Source organism: Poromitra crassiceps, assembly GCF_964638095.1.
Source record: "Poromitra crassiceps genome assembly, chromosome: 4".
Classification (NCBI taxonomy): Eukaryota; Metazoa; Chordata; class Actinopteri; order Beryciformes; family Melamphaidae; genus Poromitra; species Poromitra crassiceps.
The window spans coordinates 21920583-21938666 of NC_139626.1; the positions used below are offsets into that span (position 1 = coordinate 21920583).

At 44.5% G+C, this 18084-nt stretch overlaps 1 protein-coding gene across 9 annotated transcripts in view; it reads right to left on the reverse strand.

The window, feature by feature from the left end:
• The window catches only part of LOC310775980 (calcium/calmodulin-dependent protein kinase type II subunit gamma-like), a 65316-nt gene that overhangs the window by 38671 nt on the left and 8561 nt on the right, over positions 1-18084 (reverse strand). For all 9 annotated transcript variants that reach the window (XM_083636104.1, XM_083636101.1, XM_083636103.1 and 6 more), the window contains exons 3-6: positions 8314-8373; positions 6749-6803; positions 6536-6601; positions 1525-1597 (exon numbers count right to left, since the gene is read on the reverse strand). In XM_083636104.1, the coding sequence (XP_083492230.1) occupies positions 1525-1597; positions 6536-6601; positions 6749-6803; positions 8314-8373 (254 nt within the window). The remainder of the gene's footprint in view (positions 1-1524; positions 1598-6535; positions 6602-6748; positions 6804-8313; positions 8374-18084) is intronic.

The following is an 18084-nucleotide window of genomic DNA, read 5'->3' on the forward strand; positions in this document are numbered from 1 at the left end:
CAACAAATCAGACAGACAGCACCGGAGGTAATAGCGTTATTCTTTGACCCAGAGCGCGCACCCATGCGCACGCGCGTGCATACACACACACACACACACACACACACACTGTATGCGTGGACGCACAAAAGCGCATGCTGCCCACACACATGCTTTTCTGTCTAAGATGTCCCTTGTGATTCTGATTTGTTTTGTTCATTTTCTCACTTTTCTCTCTGCTTGAAAAGTGCCATATAAATACATATTATTATTGTCATTATTATTAGGTTTACCATAATCCTAATCTATGTGAAACAGAAGACTGTGGGGGGGGGGGATAGGGCATCTCCGCCAATCGGCAATCAGGGACAACTCAAAGGCCCCTCCCCCGCTGCTGGTGTGATGTCACACGGGTTGTCAAGGCAACCCCCGAGGTTCATCTATGCCTTCACCGTATCTCTCATAATAGACTCCTTCACAATAGTCAGAAGTGTGTGTGTGTCTACATGTGCTGCCAGAGTCCTTCTCTTTGCCTTGCCATAGGGTGAGACAAACCCTTCCACACACTGAGGACTTGCCATCACTTCACTTTGTTCTCATGTACACATACATGCTTAGAGCTACACTCAAGGACAGCCATGTAATCAGCTGAGTTTGGTGAGAACAGATAGAAGACACATAGAGGAAACATTGTAACATGTAATCAGCTGAGTTTGGTGAGAACAGATAGAAGACACATAGAGGAAACATTGTAACATGTAATCAGCTGAGTTTGGTGAGAACAGATAGAAGAGACAGAGGAAACATTGTAACATGTAATCAGCTGAGTTTGGTGAGAACAGATAGAAGAGACAGAGAGGAAACATTGTAACATGTAATCAGCTGAGTTTGGTGAGAACAGATAGAAGAGACAGAGAGGAAACATTGTAACATGTAATCAGCTGAGTTTGGTGAGAACAGATAGAAGAGACAGAGGAAACATTGTAACATGTAATCAGCTGAGTTTGGTGAGAACAGATAGAAGAGTTTGGTGAGAACAGATAGAAGAGACAGAGAGGAAACATTGTAACATGTAATCAGCTGAGTTTGGTGAGAACAGATAGAAGAGACAGAGGAAACATTGTAACATGTAATCAGCTGAGTTTGGTGAGAAAAGATAGAAGACACATAGAGGAAACATTGTAACATGTAATCAGCTGAGTTTGGTGAGAACAGATAGAAGAGACAGAGGAAACATTGTAACATGTAATCAGCTGAGTTTGGTGAGAACAGATAGAAGAGACAAGAGAGGAAACATTGTAACATGTAATCAGCTGAGTTTGGTGAGAACAGATAGAAGAGACAAGAGAGGAAACATTGAGAGTAGATGGGCAAGGGACACAGGGGAAAAGGAGGGGGTGGAAGTAGAAACGAGAGAGGAAGAGAGTGAGATGGAGCGACCAAGAGCCATCCATGTGTTGCCATGGACACGAGCAGAGGTGTCTGTGTGTGTGTGTGTGTGTGTGTGTGTGTGTGGGGTTGTCAAGGCAACGGGCAGCCACTCACCTTGAGGTCTCTGTGCACGATATCATGCTGGTGGATATGATTGACACTCTCCAAGATCTGACTAATGCACTGACTACGGGGAGAGAAAGGGAACAAAAGAAACAGACAGACAGAGACACATGTCAGTCACTGACCTCCATTCCAAAAACCATCACCCGTTTATCAATGCTTTGTTGAAGCCTGGTGGATTATGGTCTGGAACCTAAATTCAATTCAAAAAGCAGACCTGCATCATTTGAGAAACAACCCTTGTTCACAAAATAATGAATAGCACAAATAAAATAAAACTAGCTGCTCCACCCTCTGCCCTCTGGGGGAGAGCCGATAGACTAGCACCATGCCTCCTCCGACACATGCGCAGTTGCCTTCTTTTCACCTGACAGTGGGGGGCTTCACCGGTAATTGTAGTATTTTTAAAGGATTTAAACAACAAAATGTTAAAGGTTCGAGAGAATTATGAACTAATTTTTGTAATGGATATATACATAGCATTATGGAAATGAATTCTACAAATATAGCATGCCCAATAGCATGTTAAAACCCCAAATCACTTTTGCTACATTCTAACCCAATGGACTGAACATCAGAGTATGTTGTGTTTGGAAACCAGGCGCATACCAGACATTTACTATACAGTCACTATACTCAATTTAGTATACAGATGTAACACAGGTAGGTACTATAGTAGTACATACAATCAAAAGTAAGGAACCGGTGCGCAGTGCCTCAACCAGCCTAACAATGCACCGACAACCAGGGAGGAACTTTACGCTCGTGGGGACATCACGTAAGCTGCCATTCTCCCCACATTCTGGCTGGTGAGTATCTTTCTAGCCGAGCCTGGTGTGGTGTTGGCTCCTCATGGGCCAACAAGCATGTAAACACCACCTTATCGCTGTCCTAGCTGCTGCTGTGTCGTCTTCAGTGTTGGGCAAGTTACTTTCAAAATGTAATATACTAAATATTACTAGTTACTTTCATTTGAAAGTAATAACTTACTTTCCAATATTACTGTCTGTGTAGAGTAACTCGTTACTTATTACACTACTTTTGCATGACTTTCACCAAAATAACTGCAGTGGCAGAATTACATCGCTGCCCCAGAACCATCCCGAAAAATAATTTCAACCGTCTTGAAGTCAGTGTAAACTGTCCAAAATTCTAAATGTTACCCTTTTCCTTTGTCATTGTCATCTATAGTGGTTGTTTGCATAAAAAGTAAAATACACACAATTTGATTAGGAAAATGTAACTCAATTTGTAACTTGTGTTACTTGACAAAGTACCGTAAATTCCGGACTATAAGACGCACCGGTGTATAAGCCGCGGGACCAAAATTGACTATTTTTTTCTTCTATAAGCCGCACCGGTCTATAAGCCGCGGGTGTTTTGATGTTTAATTACCATATGAAAGGGTTCGTGCACAGAGAGGAATGTCGGGAAAGCGATGGCTGTTTGGGGAAGCTCCCATTTATTAACATTTCAACAAAACAAAACAAAAGTCAGGTCACTAATCCCCAGACAAAATCACACAACAATAGGCTATATGTGCAGCAAACCTGTAACCAGAGAAGTCAAGTCACTAATGCTCGTCTTCCTCTTCTTCCTGCGTACTGAAACCACCAAAGTCCTCATCTTCAGTGTCGGAAACGAACAGGTTCAGGGTGGCTTCGTCAACCACTCTCCTCTCTCCTTCATTGTCACTCAAAACCAACGAACTCCTCTTCATCTATAGCTGTGTTTCCATTACAGTTTTTCGCAAAAGAATTGCGATATTTCTACAACTTCGACAATGTACAATTGCGACTTGTAGGCGTTTCCATTGAAGTTGCGTTTGAGTGATTCCCCGTTGCAGCAGCTGCCACAGTGATTACGCACGGGGATCTGCCCCATATCCCGTCCCCTGCATGCTCAAATCCAACCAATGGTCAATGGAAATCCCAACATGAAGTTACAATGCATATAAACGAGCCTGATTATCAATTCAAAAGAAAATGAGTCGCAAAATGTTGCTGGCTGCGTGAATGCAGTCAGCGCGACAGGCAGAGGAAAAAAGGTAGCCTAATAGCCTACAACTGGTCTGATTTAGAGATGGAGGGGGGAAAAGGCTGATTTGGTTCTATAATTGCACCTGAAACGTGTGCAATGTATTAGCCTACTCACAGTCACTGTATTCACTTCAGACAGCACCACCGCACCAGTGTGTGCTTTTCATCCTCTCATCTCGCCGCTGTGCCAAATGCGCGCACACAGGCAGCCTGCTGTCACCATGGACCGATTTCTGCCATTAAACATTATCTAATTTGCCCGGCTACGCTTTTGCACAACACTCGTCTTTCTGCTAGGTAGCGTTGCTTCAAAGTTTTCCACTTGCTGCGGAGGTTTTGACACGGCTATCGAACCTTACTTACCAAACTTATTTTCCGCTCCTTTTCCAAGGGATAATATGGGTCACATGACGTGCAAATGCGAAAAATGTGTTTCCATTACACTTTTGCGATAAACTGCTATATCGACACGTCTGAAAAACCACCTCATGATCATCTACTGCTCGTTCTCATGCTGTCGAGAACGAGCAAAGCTTTTTTTTGGTGAAAGAATCCTCCAGGGCGCTTCTTGTTAACAGTCCGAGTGAGTGGCAGGTCGAACGTCAAAGGCACTTCATCCATATTTATGATCTGCTCCGGTTCGATGGAATATTCCTTGATCTTCCTTTGTGTGAATTCGCCGAAGTTTGTGATTTTCTCCTGGTAGTCGGGGGAGGGAGTTGATGGGCTTGTGGCCGTTTGCTTACCGTAATTACCATATGTAAGTGGTCACGCACAGAGGGGATTGTCGGGAAAGAGATGGCTGTTTGAGGAAGCTCCCATTTACCGTATTACCGTAACATTTCAACAAAACAACATAACACAACACCACTGTTGTTTATTTTTACAGTGCACACAGTGTCCGCGGTGTGGTGAAAAGAGGGCAAGAGAGGAAATTAAAACAGAAGTGGATTTATAGTTAGAAAGAGTGCTAAAAAAGAGAGATTTTTTTTTTTTTTTTTTTTTTTTTCCTGAAAAAATCCATAGATAAGACGCACCGTTATATAAGCCGCAGGGGCCAAAAAACGGGAAAAAAGCCGCGGCTTATAGTCCGGAATTTACGGTAACTGGTATAATGTTACTGAAATCCTATTGGTAATAAGTTATATTACTGCGTTACTACTAAAAGTAATATGTTACATGTAATGTTACTTTTGTAATGAGTTACGTCCAACACTGGTCGTCTTCCAAGGCCACAGTTAAGGTTTGGAATAATTTGTAAGAAGGGAGTCCCGTACACTGTCCAAACTTGCAAAAAAGTCATAAATAAAAAATAAAATCACTTATTGAAAGTTGACAGTGTACGGGACTCCCTTTTTACAATTTATGAACGCTTTGTCCTTGTCCCACGCACCTGTCCGGGAAAAGAGATGTGTGAGATGCGAGTTCTCCTTCTAAGGTTTGGAATGATACCATGTGTGTTTGCTCTTAGAGCAGGGGTGGGCAATTATTTTTCCTGGGGGGCCACATGAGAAACCCAAATAGTTGCCGTGGGCGAAAAAAATCATTCAATTTTATCACTACTAGTAGATTAAATTATAGAAAAGATTATGTGCAATTATTCTTCAACATTTATTATATTGAAAATCACTCCAAACAACCAATTTAGGTAATCCCATTCGATATATTTAAACTTCACAAGTAAAATGGTGTGGTTTGTCTTGGACCTCCCGGGCCAAGCAGAACCATCAAGAGGGCCGGTTCTGGCCTCCGGGCCACATAATGCCCATGTCTGTCTTAGAGGGTACCTTGCACGGGGCGTGCTCTTGTTTTACTTGATGTGCTTTTATCATGTTTAGACTGTTTGTCTGTATCTTGTCTGTCTGTCATTTTGTAACTTTTATAAATGTTTGGCTGTAACAGGGCGCACTTGAAAATTTGAGCCTGCTCTCAAGGGCCACCCCTGTTTAAATAAAGGTTAACAAAAATGTTCATGTCTTGACTCTGGAAAGGCTCACGGGTCAAAGGTCAAACTTAACCGGAGATCGTAGGGGTGGGCCTCGATCCAAGTGGGCGGGTCCATGAGTGTGTCTCTGTGTGTGTGTCTAAAGCCCCCCTGTGTGCATGAGCAGACAAAGACCCCTAATCCAATTATACAACAGACTTCAGAAGCTGTACAACACGGCCACAAGAGAAATGTGGGGAAACTGGTGGAGGGAGGTCAGAGGCCAATAGCTGTAGACTGGAAGAGGATGGCCAATGGGAGGAGATGAGAGAGAGGGGTAGAGGATGGCCAATGGGAGGAGATGAGAGAGAGGGGTAGAGGATGGCCAATGGGAGATGAGGAGAGGGGTAGAGGATGGCCAATGGGAGGAGATGAGAGAGGGGGGTAGAGGATGGCCAATGGGAGATGAGGAGAGGGGTAGAGGATGGCCAATGGGAGGAGATGAGAGAGAGGGGTAGAGGATGGCCAATGGGAGATGAGAGAGAGGGGTAGAGGATGGCCAATGGGAGATGAGAGAGAGGGGTAGAGGATGGCCAATGGGAGGAGATGAGAGAGAGGGGTAGAGGATGGCCAATGGGAGGAGATGAGAGAGAGGGGTAGAGGATGGCCAATGGGAGGAGATGAGAGAGAGGGGTAGAGGATGGCCAATGGGAGGAGATGAGAGAGAGGGGTAGAGGATGGCCAATGGGAGGAGATGAGAGAGAGGGGTAGATGGCGGCCAATGGGAGGAGATGAGAGAGAGGGGTAGCATACTGATGCACTTGTTGACAAGGGGAATGCAGCTGCTGACGAGAATACAAGCAAACCAATAATAAACCACCACTGTCTGTCTGTCTGTGTGTGTGTTTATGCGTTGATGCAAGACTGTGTGTGTGTGTGTGTGTGTGTGTGTGTTTTCATACATTTGATAGAACGTACATGTGGCATGTCTGTAGCCAAGTGCGTGCATGACATGTTTTCATCCATTTGAGTAACATACCTGGCATCAGCCTCACTGTAATACTCCCTAGCTACAATGTCTTCAAACAGTTCTCCTCCTGTCACCCTGGGGGGGGGGGGAGAGAGAGAGAGGGGGGGGGGGGGGAGAAGGGGGAGAGGGAGAGCAAGGTTGTTAGCATACACAAACAAACCACAGTCACGCGCATGGATACAATCTCAAATGTCACAGCGTATGTGTGAAGAATATACTCACAGGTCAAAGACAAGGTAATGAAAGCCTTCCTCTGAAATGCTGTCATGGAGTCTCACTGCAAGAGAGAGGGGGGTGGGGGGGGGGGGGGGGAGAGATGAAGATAGGAGAGGTGGACGTTCAAAGAAAGAAAGAAGTGTTGTTGCATATTTGACTGTCAAACCTCCCCATAAAACTGAAGCTGGGAATAGAAAAAAGAGAAGCCAAATGGACAGAGGCAGCACTGGAGGAGAGGTGACTGTCAACCAGAGATGGGGACTTGGACTTGAGACTTGGACTTTAGTCGCACTTAAGTCACACACACACACACACACACACACACAGTGACTTGACTCTGGTCCTCAAAGACTTGAGACTTACCGGTAACTTGGACTTGAAGGTTTGGGACTTTTTTTTTTTTTTTTTTTTTTATTGTTTTGGTGCATTAACATGACGGAAATGTCTACTAATGTCATATCTAATCATTGCTGCTACTGTATTCTAAGAGATAAGGAGTGAGGATAATACAGTACATGCTTTGAATTCCTTAGTTTCAGCTATGCAGCAGATGATAGAACACTCATCCATAAGAGACTTGAGACTTGACTTGGGACTTGTGACCAAAGACTTGAGACTTGGACTTGCAAAGAATGACTTGTGAGCATCTCTGCTGTCAACATAAGCAAACCGCAGCAGGATGACAAAGCAGGATGCAGGCAGCAGAGGCCGGGGTGCTATAGAGTTTAGCGTCAGGTGAGTTATGTCAAAGGAATATGAGTTGTATAATAAGATGAAGTAGGATGGGCCCTGCAGCAAGAAAGCAGAGCGAGGTGCTCTCTCCTCCTCCTCCCATCCTTCTCTCCCATCTGTCTCCTACTCCTCCTGCTCTCCTCTCTCCATCTGTCTCTTCCTCGTGCCCTCTTTTGTCCAAAGTTTGAATGCGGCCAAAAGATGTCAAAAGTGGCAGAAAGGACAAGAGAGGGGGGGGGGGGGGGGGGGGGAAGAGATGGAGAGAAAGATCTATAAAGAGAGGGAGGGGGAAGAGGAAGAAGAGTAGGCGAGGGGCGAATGGGTGCCTGGGGGGGCCGACAGGAAACTAGGACATGGAGGAAACCAGAGAACTGTGGACTGCAGTGGAAAGGTGTCATTGGTTTGTCATGTCTCCCCCTTTCTCCCATTTTCCACCCACTTCCTCTGTAACAACCATGGCCGCTACTGTAGATACCACTGTTTGAGTGTCAATGCCAATTCCAAGTACTAATGTGAAAAGATTTGATCCGTTACTTTTGCTGTCCAACATGAGCTGAACTACATTACTTTTGGGTCAATGGACTAAAAATGATTGAATTATGATCCACTCTTCTCCGTTAGAGATCAAACATCCTTCCATGTGGGAAAATCAGCCAAATGTGGTGGCTCCGCTTTGAATCGACGTTGTTATATGTGATGTGGCACTTGTTGTTATATGTGATGTGGCACTTGGTAGTGGAAACTGATACTCAACGTTAGCTCAGCATCAGCCTCAAATGTGACCCCAGTATGGGCGAAGTGAAGAACCGTCACAGTCGGTCATGTGCACAGGAACTCACCGATGTTGGGGTGCTTCAGGAGACGGCAGATGCGAGCTTCTCTCTCAAGCTTCTGATGGTCTGAGGAGAGAGAGCGAGCATGTCAGAACGACAGACATATAAGGGCTTAATCATCAGCTGGTCAAACTGCAATTTATATTCTTTACTTCTTAGTTTGATGAGGACAATGCACATTAATAAACATGTCTGTCAATTCGAATGCGCTAGTGTTGTCACGATACCAAAATTATGAGTTCGATACCGACATACCGATACTGAAACAATACCACGGCAGAAACCTAAAACATCAGGAAAAATGTGCTCAGTACTAGGGATGCCACGGTGTGGACATTTTCCCACCGGGTAATAAACACGTGACAACACCGGTGTTACCGATGACACCGTAAAAATAAAAGGTAAAAAAAAAACATGCTCGTCGACTGTCCTCACGAAGAAAAAGAAAAATATATATATATTGTGAAAAATATTGCAATATTCAATACCTACATCCCCCCCTCCAACCACCACTAGTAGGTTTTAATTCTGTGGGAAATACTGAAATGTATTGAAATGAATCTTGTTTTGAGTATGTGAAAGTATGTTTTACGTCACCACCTTTAGTACGGTAATACAAACGTTCAGGGTGAGTGGCTGGACTGGCCTCTGAAAGGATAGGCTGCATATCCATATGGCGTCTTTTCCTGAGCTCCAGCGCCTTTTTGAGTTGTTCCCAATGAGAGAGCATGCGGGCGCCTATGGCCGTCTAGTTCAATCTGCTTCCTTATATATACATGTATATTATATATGTATATTGTGCGCTGGGATGCAGCGCTCGCCAGCGCACTTCCAGTGTTTAACTGCCAGGAAAAGACGCTATATGGATATGCGGCCTTAGCCACATGGTGCGTTTAAGCAGAGCGCCACTGACCACACGTGGCATTTTAGCTAGGGTCATAAAAATGATAATCTGTGTGCAAATAAGTGAGGCTGTGTTATGCAATAGGTGCACAAGTGTGAGTGTGTGTGTGCGTGTGCGTGTGCGTGTGTGTGTGTGTGTGTGTGTGTGTGTGTGTGTGTGCGCGTGTGTGCGTGCGTGCGTGCGTGTGTGTGTGTGTGTGCGTAAAAGCCGGGGCTAGTGTGAATGAAGACCAGCTATAGAACATTGCAGTGTTTGCACTTCTGGCTGGTAGGGGACAAATGGAATGCAAGCAAGAAAACACACACACACACACACACCTCAAAATTATTTAAAGCCTAAGCCTTGTTTGAGGATGCTGTATCGTGTGGCACTGTGTGTGAATGTGTGTACACCTGTGTGTGGTTCTATGTCTGTAAACCATATGACACTCTTAAGCTGTTGCCTCCCATCACTATTAGCAACAGCCATGTAGCTGAGGTCAGAGGTCACCGGGGTTAGGCCCAGCATGAGTCAGGATCAGTGTGTGTGTGTGTGTGTGCGTGCGCCTGCTTGCTTGCTTATGATTGCGGTGAGGTCATCAGAAGCACAGTGACACACAGAGGCAGCCTCATTTCAGATTTGCATTTATTTCCCCAGCGCAGTGACAATATCACATGCTGTTGCTGAGCAATCAAATATCACCTCATCAAATGGTACTTTGACCATACAGTATTCACTATTCATAGATGGAATACAAAAAAGCAGTATTCTTTCCATCATCTTAAAAACAATTCTAGAAATCGGTCCCCTCCCTTCTTTCTGCATCCTTGACCAATGCCACGTGACGTCACATCTCGGGGTGGATGATATATGGCCCTAAAATATCTAGCGGTGGACTGATCAAGTTTTTTTGCCACCAGTCGCCGATCATCTATGAGCAATATCTGCCCGATACCGATCGTCATGCTGATATATTTTTTATATATACTGTATATAGCAGCAGCCTGGTAGGCTATAGCAGAATTATGTCATCGTCCCTCTTATATCAGCTTTTATAGCAGTATTAGGTCTAACTGCAGTTTCCATTGTACATACATTTCATCCATCAAAGTCGTGGCAAAAAAAAAAAAAAAAAAATCTACCTCAATATTCACGTGATCACCATATAAACAAAAACCATGTGCTTTTAGGTAGCACACGCATCAGACTCCGTGTTTTTGTCAGAGATTGTTTCCATAGACCTGTCACCTGCATTTGCTTGGGCAGTTTTGTGTGCATTTTGGTGGTTTTTGAGCAGTCTTTGGGCTGGAAACCATCACTGTATCTGGCAACCCCATCCAACGGAGATATAACTTTAGCCCTTTCCGTTTGAGTCTTGGTAGTTCAGGGTTCAATCAAAGCAACTAGCTAATGTTTAACTTCCAGAACCATTGTTTACATCGTCTGATGTGCACTCTGATGTTATACGTAAGCAGGATAAGAGTAAAGACGAGCAAAACCAACGAATGTTACCGAGCTAGCAAGCTAACATTAGCATTGTTAAGAGCTAACGTTAGCTAGCCTCAGCGCAGCATGGGTCTCTAATGAAGGAAACGATGTGAACACGAGGAGCTGCTTATCATCCTGCTCGACTGTCTGCTGCAAGGATTACTATTGCTTCTCCCACAAGGTATTCTATCCTGGCATACATTACAGATGACATGTTGTGTCTGTCTCACACACTTTGTCATGACATTGCAGATATGTTTGAGGCAGCTGTACATGCGACCAACTCAGCCGAAAATGGCTTACATGTTTTACATCATCAATTGGTTTTGGCAATCCGCAGATAAAAGCATAAATCTGAATTCTCCAATCTCATTTAGGCTGAAAATCGGCAGATTTCGATCGCTGGCCGATCGTTCGGTGCATCCCTAATAAATAATATCACAATATTTCAGGGTATTTCTGCGCTAGCAATATTTGTGACGATATGACAAAACACTGAAAAATATTTTATTAATAATTTCAACATACAATTGCAACAAAATAAGTGTTGTAGTCAGGGCCCGAAATTAACTTTTTGACCCACCGGCCAGTGGCGGGTAGATGGAAAAAATCTACCCGCCAAGCATATTTCTTACCGGCCAAGGCTATATCCATATATCAATTTTTTCAGTACATTTCAAGTAGATAAGGTATTACGTTGAAGAATACACACTTAAATAAGAGGCCAGAGTAAAATTTGAAGCAAATTATTTTAATATATTAATTGATGATTGATTAATCAATACATGTCAAGTCAATCTTATCAATACATGTCAAGTCAATCTTGAGCTTAAATTGTTGTAAAAACAACGACGCAGCTAAAAGTAATAACTGCGACAGTCTCAGTGCACAGCGCACAACTTGGGCTACGGACCTTTCTCTCCCACTCCACAGGCACCTGCGTTAGCTCTCCTGCACTCGTTCTCGGCTCCCCTTCGGCTTTATTGGTAGGTAAGCATTTTGATTCATCTCCTCATCATACGAGCTCGGCAACAAGCGCGAGCGATTGATTCATTGATTGATTCGCCCGATGTAGGCTGTCAATTTAGCAGAGGTTAAAAGACGCTTTTTACCTCCGCTAAATTGACGACTGCATTCCATTCCACTCCAGAGTCATGTTTGGTAGCCTATACGGGAGAGCCATGTGAATTTTTTTTTTACATTTTATATTTTATATTTTTAATTTTCAATTCTTAATTTACATGCTGTAGATCCGTTGGGTCGTACTGCAAATACCAAGGTGTACTAAGTCCTTGAAGGTGGATGAATGTGTGTTAACTGTATTGTATTGTATCGATATGTGTACTGTCATCTTTAACACTTTGTATTGTTTTTGTGTTTTTCAAGTTTGTAAGACACGTCTTGGTGAAATCAAAGACAAATTTCCACCTGTGGACAATAAAGTTTTCGTATCGTATCGTATCGTAAACAGTCTCACAAAGCACTCGTGTTAGCCAGCTGCGCACCAAAACACACATAACTATTATCTCCTCTACTGTATCATACGAGTGTCGGCAACAAGTGCGAGCGATTGATTCATTGATTGATTCGCCCGACGTTAGGCTGTCAATTTACCTCCGCTAAATTGACGACTGCATTTCATTCCAGAGTCACGTTTGGTAGCCTATACGGGAGAGCCGGAATGGAACAGCCTCAGGAAGCACTCATGTTATACTACCGCACTGAACTAACGTTAGTTTCAGACTTCCTTGTATATTGTGCGCTGGGATCAGCGATCCCCAGCGCACTCCCAGCGTTTAACAGTCAGAAAAAGATGCTAGGTGGACACAGGCGGCTACACAGTTTTAATATTACATGACGACTATTTTGCGACCCGCCACGTGGTGGACAGATGCCAAATCTAACTCGCCAAACCTAAAATATGCCCGCCATTGGCAGGTAATATTTGAAGGAAAACGTCAGTTTTCCTTCAAATATTCAAATATACTGTACCTTGTACATGCTCTTTTAGAACCAAACCACTTCCACACTACTGAAGCCACACCCCTTTTTAGAATCAACTCCACCATGGAGCCGCTTTCAGCCATGCTTGGTGTTCCGCCTGTGTCTACGTGACGCACGTAGCGTACGTCATACTAAGAGTGTGACATCATTACATCGAGAAATCGGAATATTGCCATTATCTATCACAATATGAATTTTTGACAATATGAATATGAATTTTGACGAGATTACGATATGATATATGGCACACCCCACGTTCCATCTCCTCTTCTCTCACTGTATTAGTTTCTTCTGACCTGGGCTAGATTTAAGGCTAGTCAGTCACACAGGTGATGTGACTCCATCTTCTCCAAGGGAGCGCCAGCACTCTCCGCCTTCCACTAATCAGTCCGTCTCTCTCTCTCCCTGCCAGGTATAGATTTCCCTCATCTGAGGGAGAGCAAGGGAAAAAGAGAGAGAGACCTCAACCTCCTAATTACACTAGTGACGCAGGAGCGAAAGAGAGAGAGACAGACAGACAGACAGAGGAAGGGCGGATTACATGGAACGTCCATTTGCTAGAAGAGGATCACAGCTCCCGTGTGTGTGTGTGTGTGTATGTGTGTGTACGTGTGTGTGTGTGTGTGTGTGTGTGTGTGTGTGTGTGTACGTGTGTGTGTACGTGTGTGTGTGTGTGTGTGTAAAGCCGTCTACCATGGTGCAGTGTCACTGCAGCACTCACTAATTCATTCAATCTCCTTATTTGTTGGTGTGAGAGAGAGTGTGTGTGGTAGTAGAGGATGGGAGGGAAAGAGAGGGCTGGTGGGTAATTGCTGGCACTTCCTGCTGCTCTCTAATTGGCCATCTGCTTTGCCATGGGGCGGACCTACAGCCATCTTACATCAGCATAGGAACATGGAATGGACCCAACGCATGCACGCACACACGCATCACACACACACACACACCTGGCATTCTGACTGAAGGCACAGATCATCAAATCCAACGTGTTTCAGACACGTTTATATCCAACCACCTACAAATGACATTAAGGGATTCAGATATATGGACCCCAGAATATTGTCAATAAGCACATCTCTGAACAATAGATTGCATAACATTATGGACGTCATGACAGCTCCACAAAAGGGAAGCCAAAACATCTTGATCGGCCTCTGGTGGCTGGCTGCAGTATAGGTCAGTGTTTCCCCTACAATTGTACAGGCCAACGAGGACCCCGCCAGGCCTGAAAAAAATGACTAATAACATAAATGACTAATATGAATGACTAATGACATCACAACAGTCTAATCCTAATGTTAATATTCTCCAAATCTGGCTTCAAACGGCCAAAATGTTTAGAGGGTCCACCTCCCCATCCCCGCTGCAGTTGGTTTAGGTTTTGAAGTCCGTCCAGGCCTGATCAAAATTCTAGGGGAAACACTGTAGGTCATAAACCCCGCCCCTAAGTACAGGTCAAATAATTGTTTTACCAAAGATGGTTTCTATCATTTTAGGTAGTTCTTATCACACTGATGTATGTTCAAGTGCTCATTTTTCAGATAGGTTTGTTTTTAAATTGTTATTTGAGGATATAAAAAGTCATGATTGACAGGCACTCTCAAACCTCCATCAGACCGACGGCGGCAGGGCTGAGGGGGCTCCGCCCAACTCTACTGAGCAGACTCCGGTTGCAAATGACATCACACAAGCAAGATGGCAGCTCGCGTAAACAAGCTATTTTGGCTTCACTTTTGCATAGTGCTAGGAAGCGGGGGGACACGTCGTCATTATTATACTGTATACGGTCAATGCTCTGAACCAGTGATCTGAACCAGTATGTATCACCCCCATACACCCCCCCCCCCCCCCCCCCCCCAGAAGCTTTAGGGCGGGGCTAGCCCCTGGCTAACCACCTCTATCCATCCCATCCCATCCCTCTCCCCGCCTCCCCCCCCTCCTCAGATTACTGCAGTGTTTACTGGAGCTTTGAGAGACTTACCCACCGGGCCACGCGTGAGGTCAAACTCGCCCCGTCGGGCTAAAAAAAAAACACCCAAATCCTACCGGGCAAGCTGCCTGCTCACGCACCGGCCGCCTGGGTGACTGTATGTGTGAGCCAGGCGGCCTCCCACACCTCTTCCCTTCGCTCAAGATCCTCTTGCCCCCTCTCTCTCTCTATCACATCTCCCTGTGTCTCTCTCTTTCTCCGTCTCGCTCTCCTCCTTTCTTCCTCCCTCCCCGGTGTGGAGTGTCACTGAGCTCGCTGCAAAGCTATACTGTTAAGACTCTCCCCCTCTGCTGGCCCGCTTTCTCCCCTGGCAAAGAACACACACACACACACACACACACACACACACACACACAGGCCTACATTGTAGTCCCTGCATCTGTGAAGAGCCAGCAGATTCTGCTGAGCCCTTACTTTTCCATGCTGGGATATTAATACGTGGACTTGCCCTATGTGGACACTTGACTGCGGGGCTAAAACAATAACAGCATTAGTGCACACACACACACACAGCATTACCACACGCACACACATGCCTCGCAATACATGCTCTATTAGCGTTGGTCCCTGACAGTGGGCTCCCACAGTGCACTCACACACACACTCACACACTCGCACACACACACACACACACACACACACACACACACACACATGGCAACAGACGCAGACAACAACAGGGCAAACAGGGAGGCGCCTATGGAATCCGTCGGGTCTTAGTGGTTGATGAGATACATTTAGCATAAGTGGATTACCCTCAATACAAACCAATCCCCCTTCACAGACGCGCGCGCGTGAGAGAGAGAGAGAGAGAAATGAAGGGAGAGAGAAAGAGAGAGTGATATGAAGGGAGAAAGAGAGAGACTGTGCAGGGAAGGAGAACAAAGAAAGCCAGGTGTGTGTGTGTGTGTGTGTGTGTGTGTGTGTGTGTGTGTGTGTGTGTGTGTGTGTAGGCCAGGAAAGCGTTGCAGGCCAACTTGGTCAGCTAGGAAAGGGGAAAGCAATCAAGTGTCTCAGTACGACATGAAGGGAGGTGGAGGGAGGAGGTGCTGCTGACACAGTGACCTAGCAGTGCCATCCCATGATTGGACATGATTGAGCCCATGTCAACACTTCAGCATGGCACACTGCACCAGGCAGCATGGCACACTGCACCAGGCATGTCAACACTTCAGCATGGCACACTGCACCAGGCAGCATGGCACACTGCACCAGGCATCTCAACACTTCAGCATGGCACATTGCACCAGGCATGTCAACACTTCAGCATGGCACACTGCACCAGGCATCTGCACGTGGGCGTGCGGCTACACACCAATGCACAAATAACCAAACAAAGAAAGTGAGGGTGGATTTAGCGCTGCAACTAACAATTATTTTCATTATCGATTAATCTGTTGATTATTTTCTTGATTAATCGATTAGTTGTTAAGATATTCAGTTTACTGTCATAGAGGAAGAGGAGTAGAGAAAGGGAAAATATTTACATTCAGAAGCTGGAATCAGATAATTTTGACTTTTTCCTTTCTTAAGAAATGACTCAAAATGATGAATTGATTATTGAGTTACCTAGACATGCTGACGCTGTGCCCTTTCTGTAGAACTGTTCCACAGATCACTACATCATACAGCGCGTGCAGCAGCAGTGCAATGATATTGCACAGGAGGGATAGAGGCTTATTCATCGCAGTGTTTATTAGGGCTGGCTTAAAAAAATCTGATTCTCCGATTTTGAATCGATTTTTATTTTAATCCTTTGATATCGATTCATATGTCCAGAGATCGTTTTTTTTTTTTTATAAACATAGGCTATAATATTATAGGCTGTGTGTGGTAGTTGAAACATAGTTTCAAGTTGACGTTTAGTTATGTTTGTAGTTGAAACAAAAACATAAATACTATAGGCTACATAAATGGAAATGTTTGATCATTAATATCTACTACTACTTTATTGACACTTGACAGATGAAAAGGCTGTTATTTACCCTTTGTCACCTGGTGAGTAAATGTGTAACTAAAACCATTAAAATTGACAACCGGTCCGCAACTTTTTCCCCCCATGTATCTACCGGTCCTTGGCACAAAAAAGGTTGGGAACCCCTGTTTACATAACTGGACAGTCATGTAATTCAGGTTACAGCTCAAAAAACATGTTTTAGTATCACTAACCAAATCGATATTGAAATTAATCGAATCGGAATCGAATCGGGATTAATCGATTCGGAACCTTGTGAATCGGAATCGTATCGATTCTTGAAATTTGAACCAATACCCAGCCCTAGTGTTTATGAAGAGGGTCATTAAACCAGCAAGTCAATCCTGATCATAATTAGGGATGCAGGACTAGTCGGTTAAACGTTTAAACATCCGCTACCCTCGCTAGTCGGCACCAAAATACTAGTCGGTTAAACTAATAATTAAATTATCATAATAATAAACAATGCCGGCGGTAACTGTTGCGTCTTTACTCAGCCACTACGGTAGCCCCCCTCCTCTAATGCCCGGATGTAAACAAACCAGCATGTGTTAGTGGGAGTGGACCTTTGTCTGCAACGTTCGTAGTCAAAGGAGCGGAAGTGACATCTTGTAAAACCAGCACAATTTGGCAGTATTTTCATCCAGTAATGGAAAATATGGTTGCATGTAGGCTGTGTCAGATCAAACTGACATAACGTTAACCACTCGACTGACATTCAGCACAGGCATGTGGACGCAAGGACAGCAGGGCCTGATGCTAGCTAGCACTGCTAACGCGTTAGCCACACAAAATAACGCAGCTCATGTGGCAATGAATGACTGTGCAAGATGCTTCCAATCAACTTTGTTGAAGGGAAAGGCTTCCAAAAGTTAAAGGAACATGCCGACATTTTGGGAGATTCGCCTATTTGCCATATTCCCCATCCTAAGACGAGAAAATAGATGCCTTTCTCCTCCCTGTGCGTGCATTAGAAAGTGTGTTGCAGCACCCCTCCTGCTAGTCAGCTGAGCAGCAGAATGGCAGTAAACGGTACGCGAGCCTACCCCCGTTCAGTCACCAAAAACACACATTCCAACAGCGCCAGAAACACTCACATGTACATGTTGTGACTCTTGTACTCACCACGCAGAAACACTCACATGTACATGTTGTGACTCTTGTACTCACCACGCCATTAAATAAGAATCCATTCCAAAGTTACGGGAAACAGACATTTTCGAAGTAAATACATACTAGGGGTGGGAATCACCAGATGCCCACGATACGATACTAAAACGATACTTGAGTCACGATACGATAGTATTGCGATATTGCGATATATTGAATATTGCGATATATTGAATATTGCGATATTTCGATATATTGCGATTTCTTACTTTTTCAACTGTAAATGATGTCCCCAAAGGAAAACTTTGTCAACATCTGGTTTATATA